Here is a 17134-nt window from a genome sequence, read left to right as displayed (position 1 = left end):
TAGTTTTCTGGGTGATCGTTGAACTTGATGAGCCCTGTGTTCACAAGCTCCCGGCGCACCAAGTACCTTGCAATGTCACTCAGACCAGACCTGTCATCCATAGGTCTGTGTTGGGAAGCATGTGAATTAGGGGATGGGGTCCGAGCAGCAGAAGAATGATGAGTGTATATGAAGCCTCTAGAGTGCTGTACATCCTTGGGTGTGTGATATGTGTGATGTGAGGCGCGAGGACCAGGGAAGGTTGGCTTTGCAAACGAGGGACGGCCTGCATGCCGCCCCACATCTGGGAGGACGTTGCTCACGGTGGCCTGTTGGTGATCTGCGGGTGGTTCCTCCTCACCAGGAGACTGCTGTGGACGTTCCGTGTGACTATGAGGCAGCTGAGAGTGACGTTGGACATAAGCTTGTGTGCGTTCTATGGCAGTTTGCGTTGTGTCCTCCATGTCTCTCTTGCTGCCTTCTCCACTTCCAGAATCCACTGCCGCCTCTAGAACCTCAGCCTCTGCTTCAGCTGCTGCAGCGTCTCGTTGATACTGTAATGAAGATAACTCAGCAGCTATACGAGCCTCTCTGAGTGCCATTTCAGCTCCTTGAACCATTAATTCCGTTTCTCTCTTAGAGAAGGCAGCACGTACTTTGGCAGCCTCAGCCTTAGCTCGTGCCTTGGCGGCTGCTGCACTGGGAGTGGAAGATTTGCTTCCTTTGGAAGAGGCGCGCTCACTAGCCTGGGAAGGTGTGGTCTTGACTGCGTCTCCTGCAGTCGACATGATGAATGTCTCTCGGGGGTGGTTGAGAGAAGATGCAGGTCAGAGTGATGCTGTAGTATCCTGTTTTCCTTTCCAGCCGTGCCCGCCGTGAAGACGTCTTTTTACTGTTCTGTTCTCAATGTGTGTGTGGAGGGTACACAAATAAACAGACAGCTAACACTTGTCTTGAAGGGACGGTCAGAGGCAGAGTAAAGTTTGAAGGGGGTTTTACTTCTTCTCCAAACCGGTGATCAAGGCAAATTTGTAAAACTGAAAAATATGACACAAAAGAAGCACCAATTAAATAATGCCTAATTGTACAAACATCTAATGAAATAATAAACAGCATAAAACATACAGCTACAATGTCTGCAAACATACATTACAAAGTAGGCTACAGTATATCACTTTTAAATGAAATGACTGCATATATAATGTAAATGGCCTGTAGATATATGTAAATAGTTTAACCCATTTTTATAACACTGCACATTACTGAAATGTGAATTGGAATGAATTGAACCATGAACTGTATCATAAAACATATATGAATTGCTGTACCACATGCACATGAATTGACACAATGTCAGAATGAAACAATGCTGGAATGCTTCTAGTTTGCATAAAGCTAGTGTTAGCCAAACTGTGAAACTAGCACCACATGTCAATGTACAGGAATGAATGGAAGCTAGCGCTAGCTTAGCATGAGCAGGCAATCTATGCTCAGCACCAAACACAAATACAATGGGGAAATCCAAACAAAACACAAGGCTACAGAATGTACAATACACCTCAGAACTGATTGCAGTCATAGTACTCACAGACGATACTTTCCAGGACATGAACAGAAAATGTATAAGAATACTGTATAAGCAGTTGAACTGTGTGACCGCATCGACTAGCGTCTTGCTTGTGAATGAAGGTAAATGCAAGGAACCCCAAAGTTAAATAGTGTCCACCAGAGGGCGCAAAAACACAGAAAAGTTCAGTATGTTCTGAAATAGAACATGACAGAGGCGTGTGCTGATAACAGTGGAGGCAGCAAGGCAGCTATAGCTGCTGCCTGCGGGGCAAGTTAACCGTTTGCCCGCCGGAAACGAGGAACACGAGGGTGTAAATTAGTACCCTCGCCCGTTGTTTAATCCAAGTTTTAATTCGGATCGTATCGTAGCTAATGAAGCTATCGCGTAAACATTGAGTGAGCCACTGGCCGTGGCCATTTTGAAGATGTGCGCGCATCCACTTGCATTGTAAGCCCTGTCTTCAAAGCCCTGTATCTCAGAAAGGACATTGAGGGGGCATTTTCTGGCCCAGACAGGCGTTTTCAACGGCCTGTAGCAGGCACTGTGATACTCGCGGTCAGCTTTTTCCACCGCCGAGCAGCAGTTTCTCACAGAAAGATGCGATTACGGATATTTGGATCTTCAAAGTAAGTGTTACGCGCGATAAAACCAGCAGTACGCTATCGAGGGATTAATTAATGCTGGCGGTTAATTCGAAGGTTCCCAAACGTTTCAGGCCGTGACCCCCCCTACCCCCAAAATAATAATAATTTAAACCGGGGACGCACCCACCCTGATGAGCATTTTTTTGTAAAAATTGTAGTCATTATATAGTTTGAATCGTTTCCACAAGATACATATTGTGAAAACAGCCGATCAGCAAGCTCACAACTCCTATAGCACCACATTGTGAGCTTGTTCTTTTTCGGCTATTTTTGTTTGCCTCTTTCTTACGTGATATTTGACGATCTGGCCAATTTGTTATTCAAAAAGATCTTGAAGTCATTAAATTGTCACTTTAGAAATGTGCAGATATACCTGTATACACTGTATGTTGGTTGGTTTGTTTAGTGTTGAGGGAAAAAACAAGATAATCATTTGGCGACTGGGGGTCCTGAGACTGACCCCCAGTTTGTGAACCACTGAATTAATCGATAGCAGGGGTTCTAATTTGGCGACCCCTCGGGGGGTCGCCAAATTATTTCGCGAGACATGGCCACAGCATTTCCGGGGGTCCCCAGCCAAAAACGTTGAGAACCCCTGATCTATAGCATGGTTCTTAATGTGGGGTCCATGGAACTCCGGGGCTCCTTGGAGAGGCAGGTGTTGTTTCCAGGGGGTCCCCGCATAGTGAAATGAGTGATAGTTTAATTTCACCATTACAACAAGTAAATACAATTAGAGAACAAACAGTATTATGGTTATTTTGATCATGGTGTATTTCATGTCATTCTGGAATTAAACTAAAAATCGAATCTTCTTTGATTGGGTCCCATCATCATGAGACACAAATCTTATCAAAAGGGGGTCAATTGCCTCAGAGTTACAGACCCATGAGGGTCCATTTGGGACCAAACAAACATTTAGCTGGGTATACCCCCTGGCAGTGGAGTGCACAGACATTTAGAAGGGCAGGTGCTCAAGTGAAAAAAGGGCACCTTGTGCAGCGCGTGGAACCGTCCGGTTGCCTTAATAGTGTGAGATCTATAGATTTTGGGGCATAAATAATATATTAGAAGCTTTTTTTTTTATCAATAATTGATCAATGTCACCATGGTCCACATACTGTACACTGTACAAAAAAAAGAAAAAAAACGTTTTTTCTTTTGCTGTCCAGAGGGCAAGGGCAGGTGGTGCTCTAGCACCCCCTAATGTCTATCTGTGCACGCCACTGCTCCTGGAACTCCCTCTAGGACCCCTGGGGGTCCTCGGACCCCACTTTGGGAACAACATGCTCTAAACCAGGGGTTCTCAACCTTTTTGGCCGGGGACCCCCGAAAATGCTTTGGCAACGTCTCGGGACCCCCGCCCCGCCCCCTCCCGACCCCCAATATAAATTGACTGCTACAATAACCTTAATAATAGAGACAATACACCATAAATAAATACTGAAACCATCATCATTAGGGAAGGTGTATGCATGTACTATGTGTACTATATGTAAATTCTTCATTTCCACTTTACAGCCATTCAGTTGCAAAAAAAACAAAAACACTTTTTTTTCTTTTTCTTTTTGAAAATAATTTGGGGACCCCCCAAAATAATTTGGCGACCCCTCGAGGGGTCGCGACCACGGGTTGAGAACCCTTGCTCTAAACGACAGACCATGCATGCAATGCTTTTGTTTCTATTTGCTGCATGCATCCCCAAACTAAATCCAGCTGTATAAGATAGCATCAGCACTCAAATCAGAAAAAAGTGAACGTTTTGTGGATTTCAGTGCTTTCCCCCCATGGGCTTGTTGTTTGTCATTAACTGCAGTCAGTCTCGCAAAACCAAGACAAACAAAGGCAGTTTGTTCCACCTATTTACTCTGTGTGAAGTCACCCAATAAACAACATAGCGGATCGGGATGCCGTTTTGGGACCAGATATATATCTCTGTAATTAGGGCAACAAAACGTGCAGATAAACACATCATCAGCGTCTTATTGTCTGTTGAGTTGAGTATCTACAGGTTGACATCAGCAGATTCAAATCAGTTCCTGTGGTTATTCTACTATATATGGCACACACAGCACAGCAGCCAGCGGTGGAAAGAATATCTAAGTACCTTTACTTACTGTACTTCAATACAAACTGTACCATTCTGAAGTACTTGTGCTTTACTTGAGTATTTCCAATATAGGGCCTACTTATTCCCCACACTGTATATGTTTCTTTTCCCTTTTTACCTCCTTTATGATGAATTCCTGTTCTGTTCTTTGACTATATAGAAGTGTCTATTTGTACGTCTCTAAATGTTTTGATGAATTGAACAAGGTGGACCCTCTTGTAAACAAGTGTAATGCTTAATTGGGTCGTCCACTCACAGTTAACAGTCTTTGTATTGAGTTTGTGCTTGAAATGTAGTGTAATTCTGCAAACTGTTAATAAATGTTTCAATCAATCAATCAATCAATCAATCAAACTTCTCCACTACGTCTCAGAGGCAAATATTATACAGTAGTTTTACTTGCACTACATTTATTTGAAAACTTTAGTTAGCTATAGTTACTTTGTAGATTTAGATTATTATTAGAAAACATGCACAGACTACTAATCCAGCCCAATATACTGTTGACAATATCCGATCTACAAGCGTGTAGATCTGCTATTTTCAAAATATTTTGTATATATTTGAAAACTTGAAATGGGACATTCTGCATAATGAGTATGCTACTTTCTACTTTTGGTACTTCAAGTACATTGATGCCAATTTGTTTGTGCTTTTACTCATTACATACATTTTGAATTCCAGACTTTTACTTGTAACGGAGTATTTCTACATTGCAGTCTTGATACTTTTACTTAAGTAAAACAATTGAATACTTTTTTTCCACACCACTGCAGCACAGCATGCACAGCTATGTTTGTCTACACAAAACACTGGCTGGATTTCCCTGGCAATACAAATGTTTGACTTGTGTTTAATGTGATCTTTGGGTCACGTTAAATTCAATTTATACATTCTCTCCGTCGTTTGGAGTCTCGTGTTTTGTTGAGGGCGGATTGGCACAATTTGCAGCAGTTGCCCGTCATCGTGCATGCTGTCATGGACACGGACAGAGTCGACAGACCTTTGTGATTTGCTCGGTCTTTGTTCTTCATCTCTTAATGGTTAATGTGGTTAAACGCTAACGTGACATGGATGCGTTCCAGGTCTCAATGGATTAATGGCTGCACACTTGCGCAGCTAATGTGTTTCCAAACAAACAAAATAACGAAAAAGGACAGAAGGATGTAAACAAAACGATTTGAAAGAATGGATATGTTTTATGAATGCTACTCCTCCAAGTTGGCAGAGTGAAACAGAGGATATTATTGGATATGTTTTATGAATGCTCCTCCTCCAAGTTGGCAGAGTGAAACAGAGGATATTATTAGCTCACTCCATTCAGCATGCTGCCTGTCAGGCAGAAACCTCTTATGTTTATCATTTAAATTCTATTCTAACTGTTCTAACTATTCACTGTAACCTACATAGGCCAGGGGTTCTCAACCCGTGGGTCGCGACCCCTCGGGGGGTCGCCAAATTATTTTAGGGGGTCCCCAAATAATATTCCAAAAAAAAATTCACGATTTTTCAAAAATAGCAGACCTACAAGCTCGTAGCGCGCCACTCGGTGGCGCGCTATGAGCTTGTAGATCTGCTATTTTTAAATAGCTAAATTATAACAATGCTTAAAACACCAAAAGGGGTTCCCGCCCAAAATGGTTTAAGGTTATTGTAGCAGTCAATTTATATTGGGGGTCGGGAGGGGGCGGGGCGGGGGTCCCGAGACGTTGCCAAAGCATTTTCGGGGGTCCCCGGCCAAAAACGTTGAGAACCCCTGACATAGGCTATAGAGCCCCCTTTCATGATGACGCCAGGCCCAGGAAATTAATCCCAATGCATTTTTCCCATAGACATTTCAAAAAGTATTTATTTAAAGACCGTGCAGCGTCGTACGAAGCCAACTCGAGTCGTGGCAAATCATGACAACAAACACAATATTTTGGACCAAACAAATAATTACAAAGAAGAAAAACAACAAAAGAAGTGTTGTAACCTGCTCTATAGAGCGTCGCAGTCCCGCCCCCTTTCATGACGACGCCAGGCCCAGGAAATGAATCCCAATGCATTTTCCCCATAGACATTTCAAAAAGTATTTATTTAAAGACCTTTTAAGCGTCGTACGAAGCCAACTCGAGTCGTGACAAATCATGACAACAAACACAATATTTTGGACCAAACAGATAATTACAAAGAAGAAAAACAACAAAAAAAGTGTTGTAACCTGCCGTTTTTTTCTACTTTCTAATTCTTTGTTTGGCCCAAAACATTGTGTTTATTGTCATGATTTGTCACGACAAGAGTTGGCTTTGTCCGTGGCGTAAACGTCTTTAAATAAATACTTTCTGTTAAATAAATACTTTCTGAAAAGTCTATGAGGAAAATGAACAGGGATTTATTTTCCGGGTCTCTCAACTGCGACGCAATATAGCCTATACGTTTATTGCTGCTACTTTTGATGATGTCTTGTATATTGTTATATTGTTGTTGAAAACAAGCCCTTATAGGGCTTTTTCGTGTTATCCTTTGAGAATCATTGTATAATCGTATTCATAGGCTACCACTGTACTATTTGTTAATAAACTGTTAATAAAGTATTTAATCAATCAAAATCCATACATTAATGTATTACTTCATCATATAAGAGAGTTGCACAAAAGTATAGTAGCCACTAGACATACTAATATTACTGCGTTGGGGCAGTATGCATTGCAAAGGCTGATTAAACTGAAGGCTGGCTACGTGAGGCTACAAAGGTAGTATACCAGAAAGCTCACGTTGTGATTTTTAACTATTCGACTAATAGGCCTAATGATAAAATTACGATTAACTAGAAAAAGTGCCCCTCGGGGCACAGGTCTCCACCAGGCCAGGTCAGGTTGTGGCCTCCTGGTGGCGCTATAATAGGCCAATGTGAAACGGGTGCCATTTGTTCTTACGCCTTTGATGGCAATTGTATGATTTGAGGCATTTTGTTCCAAACATGTGTTTTGCAAAAATCCACCTGTTGGTGGTGCTATAAAAGGCAGATGTGAATAATTCAGGGCATAGGTTTTTTCCTTGGTCTCTACAGGGAATGTGCATTCAACGTTTCATGCAGATCGGTGCAGATATAGGTAAAACTGTGAAAATATGCCTCATGGTGGCGCTATAACAGGCCGTTCTGGAAAATTCAGGGCAGTGGTTCATCGTTGGCATCCAGGGAGTGAGTGTGCAAAGTTTGTCGGACGGACAGAGTGCAAAACATGCTCTCTCCCCATGCCTTCGGCCTGGTGGAGACAAAAAGGAATTGTTTTGGACATAAAGGTATCCACCACCCTATACAGCAACACTATCCACCCTACAGCAACACTACTAGGCCTATGTAGTCTATGTGCCATCAATCATGCTGCAGTGTACTATAGCCTAATGTAGTGGTTTTCAATCAGTGGTCCGGGGACCACCAGTGGTCCTTGAGGGGGTTCCAGGTGGTCCCCAGAGTTGGTAATCAAATGGACCCTTATAGATCTTTAACTCTTGAGAGCGTATGGGTCCATTTGGTTTCATTTTACGCTCTCTAGTTACATTATTATTAAACATCTTTATTATTCAATTTACAAGAAGTCTATACACAATTAAGAGAATGTGAAATAATTGTTATTTTGATCATTTTACAAAATCTTATCCAACGATAACAAAATATTTTTTACTTTTTGGGTCTTGAGAAGCTAAATCTCATCAAACGGTGGCCTGTGGGCTCAAATGCCGAATAAATGAAAAGGGTTGAAAACCCACTGCACTTTAAGTTGTGCACTAAGGTCATACCAGGACACTGTGGGCAGGAAGGGCAGGAAATAAATGTTATAAAATCACATGTCCACCAAAACATAAATAAAAAAAACATATTAGTAGTATATATATAGGTAGTTTTATTTTCAGTGCCATGTACATGTTATATTATATTATATATGGCAGTGCTGCAGTGCACCGAAAAATAAATAAATATCATTCTATTTTTACATCACCCAGCTATCTGTCACGTGCAATACTGTGTAACGTGTGTGTGAATGAAGTCACTACATCCCATATCCTAAACGTGTTAAACTTTCTCCGCATCGGTTGCCCCGACAACCGGTACTATTCAGCCTATCAACAGCGCCGCTCGACGCAGCGTCCCTCCCGCCTATGGGACGTGACCCTCGGAAGTGATCCACAGGTCGTAATGGCGGCTCCATTCTACATGTGAAGGACTTTACACATCACAACACACCGGCTTCTTCACAGCAGCACGGGGGGAATATGATGACAATATGTTCATAACGCCATGTAGCAGACTGTCGGGTAAACAGCCCTCATGTTTCCTCGTGCTTTTACACATTTTAAAGGCATTTCCAACGTTCTAGTGAAGCTTTCTTTAGAGCTAGCATTAGCCTCGTAGCTAACTTAGCATCAGCTGTCAAACCGATTGCCGGCATAGCTGCCTGTGACCTTATGTCAACTGTACTGCAAATCATTCGTTTTCAACCTTTTTCACGTCGAGGTCCATTATTTTGTCAGCATTTGAGCCGCGGACCACCATTTGATGGATTATTGCCTCTCAGACACAAGACTTTTAGAATATTTTGTTGCTGAATTAAGATTTTGTCCACAATTCCATGTTGTATTGTGGGCACTATAAATACAAAACGTCTGGGTTTCCTTTCCGAGGCTAGTGGTACTATTAGGAGAGAGTTAAAGATCTAAGAAGGGTCCATTTGGTTCCCATCTCTCCAGTCCATCGTTTAGCTGGGGGACCACCTGGAACCCCCTCAAGGACCCACCTAGCTCCTTTCGGAACCCTACGTTAAAGTTTCTGACATTTTGATGACTTTATGTAGGGTTCCTTCTCACCGGATTCAAGCGACATGGGATGCCATCTGATTTCCCCTGACTTAGCCCTGTGCTGCGGTGTGGGTGTCACGCTGACATATTCCAAACGAAGCATATGAACGCTATAGGAGACAACGAACCATCTGACCCCCCCCGCGAACGGCTCAGAAGCCGTTAAGTATTTTTAATGTTTGTACGACCGTTTTGCCAGCTCTGAAATTCTCTCTTCGGTCCCTCCTTGTTGACATCTCGGTTGGCTAGCTGCGCCTACGAGGCGCGTAGGGAGGCGCTGCTAGCCAACCGAGATGCCGAGAGGCGGTACAATGGGATGTCAACAAGAGAGAATTTCAGAGCTGCCAAAACGGTCGTACAAACATTAAAAATACTTAACGGCTTCTGAGCCGTTCGCGGGGGGGGTCAGATGGTTCGTTGTCTCCTATAGCGTTCATATGCTTCGTTTGGAATATGTCAGCGTGACACCCACACCGCAGCACAGGGCTAAGTCAGGGGAAATCAGATGGCATCCCATGTCGCTTGAATCCGGTGAGACCGGACCCTACGTGGTAGGTCCAAAGGAGCTCAACCCGGGGGGTCCGGAGACGGGCTAGGACCCACCGTCAGTGATCTGTTATTGTTGTTATGGTCGTCTTCATAACTGTATGGTGTTGTTGGATATAATGTTCAAATGCTGTTTTGTTTACTAATGTAATACAAGGGCATCTGCTGCTGTTGCCCCCATGAAGCAGTGCTTTTTGACATTGCAATGCATCATTTTGGTTTGATCGATTGAATACTAAGAAAGCACTATAAAGGCTGATGGATGATGATGATGATAATAATTGGACGTTGTGAGAATGTTAGTTACTGTATAAACGCGCACCATCTTTAAACTGCACCATTGACAAATGTTACATTAGCCTGTGTTGTTATGTCATTATCACCTTATCATGTAAGTGAGTCAGTGGCTATATAGTTCAATGTCACATCTGCATTTCCTATGGCACACAACAGTTATGTGTGTTTGTCTACAAAATGCTGGCAGAATTTTCTCGGCAATACATATTTTACTTGTATTTAATGTGACTATAGTTCAATGTCAAGTCCAAGATAATTCTATTTGGTGACTACAGTGCTACACATTATGTATAATCACTTTCAACCTATAGCCAATCAACAAGGTCACATCACGTCATGTACAGTACAACTGTGGTTAGCCCTGGTCCAGTGCTTACAGCGAGTCTCTCACTGACACCCTGCCGGACTCCCATCCACTGCTCACTAGCAGCTTTCCCACTGCGTGCGTGGGTTTACAATTCCCCGAAAATAAACAAAACGACGTAACTACTCACCGACACAAAGCCTGCTAGACCTTGGTAAAAGTCTATTCTCGAAGCTGGGAAGCGTCTCAGGTCCCCAGCTTCTCTCTAAAATGCACTATTTTAGTCATTAAATAAAAATGAATCCAACCAGGTCGGCGCAGGCAAAACCTGGAAATGCCGTAGTAGAAAGAAATGACTCTGTCCGGTACATTGCTGTATTAAAATGGCACAAAGTGCACTGGACCAGGGATAAGCTGTCGTATGCTTTATGCTATAACTGGTTTGTATATACTATAATAATACTTTAGCCATAGGCTTTACGTGGTTGACATTTTACATGATGTTATTGTTTACACGCTGCTCTAGAGCAGTGTATCTCAAAGAAGTGGGGTCCAGGGACCCTCAGGGTTCCAAATTGACCCTTAACGTGTCCAACTCTGAGAGTGTACAAATGGACCCCTATGGGTCAATTTGATTCCATTTTGTACACTCCCTGAGTTATGGGAGGTCCTTGGAATTAAAACGTTTGCTCGCATCGTGTTAATGTAATGAATAAAGCATTGTACCGTGTGTGTGTGTGTCTCCTGTCGTTTAGGTCTGGTTGGTACCAGTGTGAACCAGAAACTGGTCAGAAATGTGATCCTCAGGAGTCAGCAGAGCGCTCGCCGCCTCATCCAGCTCTACAACAGAGACCTGTCTAAACGGGTCACGTACCAGCATCTGAACTTCCTCAAACGACAGGTACCATTCTACTGGAGGGTTTAACCTTAACTGCTACGGGACAGCGTTGCTGCCAGATTTCGGCTTTCGCAAGGGAATCAGCAAGCGGGCCAAATATAAGCGACTTTCTGTCACGCTAGGGCCGGCCACATGAGAAGACAGACACGCATGGCCGTTTGAGAAGAACCGATCTACAAGCGCACACTGACGGAATGTGAGCTTTGTAGATCTATTAAAAAATATATCTTGATTAAAAATTTTCGAAACGTAACTACACAAATCTTGTATTGGGCGTCCCTGGCACAAACCATTTTCAGATTTTGGGGGGGTGGGGGGGTTGGTGTCATGGACCAAATTCATATTTTTTTTGGGAGGTCCTTGACATGAAAATGTTTGACGACCACTGTGTTTAAGACCTGTAAAGCATCTGTCATTGTAGATGTTGCTACAGGATTCTAAAAGTACGTTTTTCTGAAAACTTTAGGTTGGGATTTAGACGGCCTCAGGTCTACAACGTCAGGAAGCAAGCCCATATAAGCAGCTACACTGAACGTGACTTTAGAAATAGGGGTGGTCCGATCAGGTTTTTTGGGACCGATCCTGATCACCAATTTATTTATTTTCTTCTCACAATCAGCCGATACCGATCCTGATCTTGTGTGCAAAGGAAAAGTTTGAATATTTCTAGAATTATGATATGTCAAAACTGTTCCTGTATGTGTGTGTGTGGAGGAAGGGGAGAATGTTTAGGCCTGTCACAAAGATGCAAATTGATACCACTTCAGTGGCTCAGGGGTAGAGTGGCGGGATGGTAACCGCAAGGTTGCCAGTTCAAACCCGGGCTCCCCCAGAGTTAGTGTCGAAGTGTCCTTGAGCAAGACACTGAACCCCTAATTGCCTTGCATGGTTTCCGCTGCCATCGGTGTATGAATGTGTGTGTGAATGGGTGAATGTAATGCACAATCAATGTAAAGCGCCTTGGATAAAGGCGCTATATAAATGCACCATTTAAATGGTATAAAAGATCGGTTTCTCCAGATCGGGTAAATCACCGATCGATTAATTTGGAGTAAAACGAGCCACCCCAGACAAAAATATTAACTCAACCCGCAGTTATACCAATATTTATACACGACTTCACAGACAAAACAAGCCCAGTGTCGCTTAATAATAAGCGGATTTGGCGACACTGTGGTCAGTACAGTCATGCTGCTGGAGGACACTTTGAATGGTTTACAAAACAAACACATGCGGGAGATATTTCAGCATGTTGTGCTTTGCGACAGAGCGGTCTTTGTTACAGCTCTCGGGACCTGGCGTAACCTTGTTGCCGCTTTGTCTGAGTCCCGCCTATTGTAGAGTCTGTGTTTGGTTTGCACACACGACCGTGTTGCCAAATATGCGACAGCATCATACAATTTGCAGATGACATCACGTCTCCACGGCGATTGGAATGTCGGGGACTGCACGTCGTTGTTTTTATAATAATGTGGACTGTTATTGTATTTTACTACAAAATGTGGACTGGAATGCCGAAAAAAAACCTAGCCTGGGTTCCGCCCCATGTCCGAAACAGTTGAGAAATGACAGTTACTGTACTGTACTGTACTGTACTGTACTGTCACTGTACTGTACTGGCACACCCGAAATCATACAGTTAATATGTGCGTGTGTGTTTGTGTGTGTTAGGTTGCGCACAGGTGGTGAAAAACAACCATGCTGTTTTCATGCTCATACCCAGCCAGGCAGCCAGGCAGGCACCCACCCACACACATATGTCCGTAAGGGAGTGGTTGCACCACTCAAAAATTGCAGATCTACAAGCTCATAGTAGCTGCTATTTTTGAAAAATCATGTAAATGTGGCGCAAATCTTTGAATATATATATATATATTCTTTGTGGTGCAAATCTTTGAATATATATATATATATATATATATATATATATATATATATAATCTTTCAGAGCGAACGTTTTTAACTGAAATCTTTGCTTCTGTGGGGAGGGCCCCTGGAACAACATATTTTCAGTTGGGGGTCGGCGGCCAATTACTTATATTTTTGGGGGTCCTTGACATGAAAATGTTTGAGAACCACTGAACCACTTTTTTGTGTGTTTTCCAACAGTATGTCGCGAAAACCACCAACGAGCTCCACCAGCGAGCCGTCCCCAAGCAGGCGGCGCTCAACGTCCTGACCATCGTGGTGGACGAGAGGGACGGCGACGTGGTCAGGCAGGTGCAGCGCATACCGACGGTCAGCGCTGTCCTCGAGCACCCACACCAGCCACTCCCAGAGGAGGTCCCCGCCGTCACAGCCACCGCAGCCACCATCACCACCAGTGACGTGTTAGTGACACAACCGGCGACGTCGCCGCCTTCGTCGGCCCTCCTCCACCCTGTCCCTGCGGAGACACCCACATTACAGGTATAGGGTCTGTCGCGGGTGACACATTTTAAGATGTAGATCTGCTATTTTTCAATAGCTAAAGTATAACATAATCTATCTAATAATTTAGCGATCGCTCGCTCGCTGTCTATTTTGCTCGGTCGCTGTCTGTCAGTCCGTCCGTCTGTAGGTCAGTCCGAGTACTTCCTTAGAATGCATGTTGGGACGGCTTCCGGGTCACCAGTGAAATGCATGTTGGGACGGGCACAGATTAATACTGGGACACACTTTTCCGCGTAACTACCGTTGTTTCGCCCGCTGTCTATTTTGCTCGCAATAGACAGCGGGCGAGCGATCGCTAAATTATTAGATAGATTACCCACACTGAACATCATTTGCTGTTCATATATTCAGAACGGGTAAGGACTAGTGCTTAGTTAAAACACCAAAAGGGGTTCCCGTCCAAAATGGGTTAATTGTGTTTTTTGGCTTTGGAAAGTGGAACATTATGAATAACAATTACAATTCCGTTTGCCTTGTAGACTTCGTGATAATAAAAAAAAATGCACAGAGCAGATATGGCAAATAACTGAAATGTACCTAGAAATGAATGGCATTTCTTTATTATTTTTTATTTATACTTTTATACTAGATTATTATTTCTGCTTTTTTTAAATGTATGAACACTAGAATTTCGCGGGCCTTCGGCCCGCTCATCCTAACGCGATGCGTCGCAAATGGGAAGAAGGCAATGGCAACCCATGATGTTTTCATTTATGCATTTGCTTGGAAAGCGCAAAGTTGCCAAGCTGGCTGAGTGGCCCTGTTTGGTTTTGTGTATGTGCGTATGAAAGCGAGCATGGCAAGGCGCAGGAACAGTATACTGTACTGTACTGTAAGTGTTTGTACTGTACTGTAGTCATGTGTACTGTACTGTACTGTTCTCTGTACTGTTGTATTAGTGTTTTTTTATTATTATTATTATTACATGGATTAATATTCTGATGTACTGTACTGTACTGTTCTCTGTACTGTTGATATTATAGTTAGTAGTGTTGTGTTATTATTTATTATTATTATTATTATTATTATTACATGGATTAATATTCTGATGTGAGCTTTCTTTCTGTACTGTACTGTACTCATGTGTACTGTAGTGTTCGCTGTATTGTTGATATTATTGTTGTTATTAGTGTAGTGTTGTTATTTATTATTATTATTATGATTGAAAGAGAGCATGGCAAGGCGCAGGAACAGTATACTGTACTGTACTGTACTCATGTGTACTGTACTGTTCTCTGTACTGTTATTAGTGTTGTGTGCTTATTTATTGTTATTATTATTATTACATGGATTAATATTCTGATGTACTGTACTGTTCTCTGTACTGTTGATATTATAGTTATTAGTGTTGTGTTATGATGTTTTATTATTATGATTATTATTACATGGATTAATATTCTGATGTGAGCTTTCTTTCTGTACTGTACTCATGTGTACTGTACTGTGCTGTACTGTTGTTATGATTAGTGTAGTGTTCTAATTGTGTATTATTATTATTATTATTAGCGTTTTGTGGCGTGTGTGTGTGTGTGCCATTTCAGCTGCATCGCGAGGCGATCCAAAATCCCCCCCCCCCGCGCACGCACGCACGCACACACCACACACACACGTGTCTGCAGTGACACTGCGTTGTACACAGCTGTTCTATTTCAGCCTTACTGACTGCCAGAGTCAGTGCTTAACACTGGACGCCAATCATCCAGTGTTAAGCAGTCATCCAGGATTCATAGAACCATAGTTACATACGTGACTTACGTGTTGTGTTGCAGCGCGTTGTTGCTGCGTGTAGTGTTGTTGTTGTTATCCATATATATGCGCGTCGGTTCGTCCCGATTGTACCACGCCAGGTGTCGACGCGGTCGTGTTTGCATGAGTGTAACTGTGTATGTAATCGCGCCGCTCTCCATCCAAGTTAGAATCAGTGTAGAACCTGTGTTGTTGTTCTTCGTCTTCTTCTACTTTTGGTTTCCGGCAGGCTGTACACTGTGTGTGTGTGTGTGTGTGTGTGTGTGCGCGCGCATGCACGTGTGTGCGTGTGTGTGTGTGTGTGTGCGTGTGTGTGTGTGTACCGTGTAACTTCCGGTATTGTTTCCGGAAGTGTGAAAGGTAACACGAAACACACGTGGGTGACGTGGTGGGGTTTTGAGCCATTGGGAAGGGCTGATGTAGTGTTGCCAGGTCCACGTATTGTAAGCGAGTGGTAGTGTGTGAAAGTATAGGCTGTAGGCTGTAGGAAGTCAGGGTTTGCGGCCTTGTTTACATAGACGTGGCAACAATGTTTGACAATGTTGGCGGCGCAGCCAATGAAAAGAGTGGAATCACGGGATGCAGTGTTGCCAGGTCCGCGAATTGTAAGGGAGTTGTAAGTAGCGTGTTGAATGGCATTTTTTCTGGGCTTGTTTTCATAGACGTGGCAACAAATTAGGCGGGGGTGTCGGTGCTTGTGGCGTGTTTGTGTTTATTATTTATATTGATATTGTTTGCGAGTGTGGACGGGAGCCGGCTTTAGTGGCAGTGCAATGACAATTTTTACGCGCGTGATGTGGAGTGTGGCCGTGCTGCGCGACATGAGGAGATAGCCATGGGTCGACGCGGAGGGTAAGTCTGTGACGTGTTAGTGTGTTTAGTGGGTTATTGCAGTGTGTCAGACACTCTTGGAGTGACGTAGTAGCTGGTGCCTTTTGTTCCTGTGCGGCGCACAGCGTTTTGGGCACACCTTTTCAATTGTATAATAGATGTACACGATTATGACAAAATAATTGCGATGAAAGAAGGTAGGAAGTCGGCACACCGTTCTTAATTATTTCTCTCCCATGTCTGTATATATACGGACCCCGATGTATACTCCGTCTATATAATTGAGTCCCACGGCAGCTTTTAACATTGGTCCAGTTGCTATGGCAACGCCCCACCGCTCCAGCTATGGGATTGAAAATATATATATATATTATATTCACTGTGTGAAGCAGTTGAAAGGAGCATTTTCAAACGTCCATAAATCGTAATCTTGGTGGATCTTCTGACATCCATATTTCGGATTTAATTTGTGCCTTTGTACCCCAACGCCATGTAGAAGCTTCTGACGAAAGGTAAACGGTGTGTGCTTGTGCCAATGATACTCGAGTGTGTGTAGCGTGTGTGTGTGGGGGGGCGGGCGGGCAAACTCCGACTCTTAAAGTGAACGCGTATGTTGGCACCTGGAACTGGGATTTATGCTAACAGCTAGCCACAATAAAAGAGTTAAGGCGTGCACATGGCAACAGTTTGTGTTTTGTGTGATTTCACACCCGAATAATGTTTAAGATGATGCGTTGTGTTGAAAATCTCTGTATAGTAGCAAATGTTTAGTGAGAGGTACAGAGAAATATAGGGATAGAGAGAGACCGAGAGAGACCGAGAGAGACGGACAGACCGACAAGGCAATGTTGTGTTGGACCGTTTCTAAAGCAGGATCACCAAAGCTATACTATCATGCCGTGTCAGTGAGGAACACACTTTATTCCTTTGGATGTCA

General features: G+C 43.3%; 1 protein-coding gene across 1 annotated transcript in view; it reads left to right on the top strand.

Moving 5' to 3' along the window:
- The first annotated feature begins 8491 nt into the window (after positions 1-8491).
- Positions 8492-17134, top strand: part of LOC306915148 (protoheme IX farnesyltransferase, mitochondrial-like) — a 110251-nt gene continuing 101608 nt past the window's right edge. Inside the window, exons 1-3 of the mRNA XM_079492397.1 lie at positions 8492-8602; positions 11045-11190; positions 13297-13596. Of these exons, the coding sequence (XP_079348523.1) occupies positions 8572-8602; positions 11045-11190; positions 13297-13596 (477 nt within the window). The 5' untranslated portion in view covers positions 8492-8571. The remainder of the gene's footprint in view (positions 8603-11044; positions 11191-13296; positions 13597-17134) is intronic.

The sequence above is a fragment of the Electrona antarctica genome (genome assembly GCF_951216825.1).
Source record: "Electrona antarctica genome assembly, chromosome: 22".
In the NCBI taxonomy this organism is placed as follows: Eukaryota; Metazoa; Chordata; class Actinopteri; order Myctophiformes; family Myctophidae; genus Electrona; species Electrona antarctica.
The sequence above is the reverse complement of the archived record's forward strand: the minus strand, read 5'-3'. Positions and strand labels throughout refer to the sequence as shown.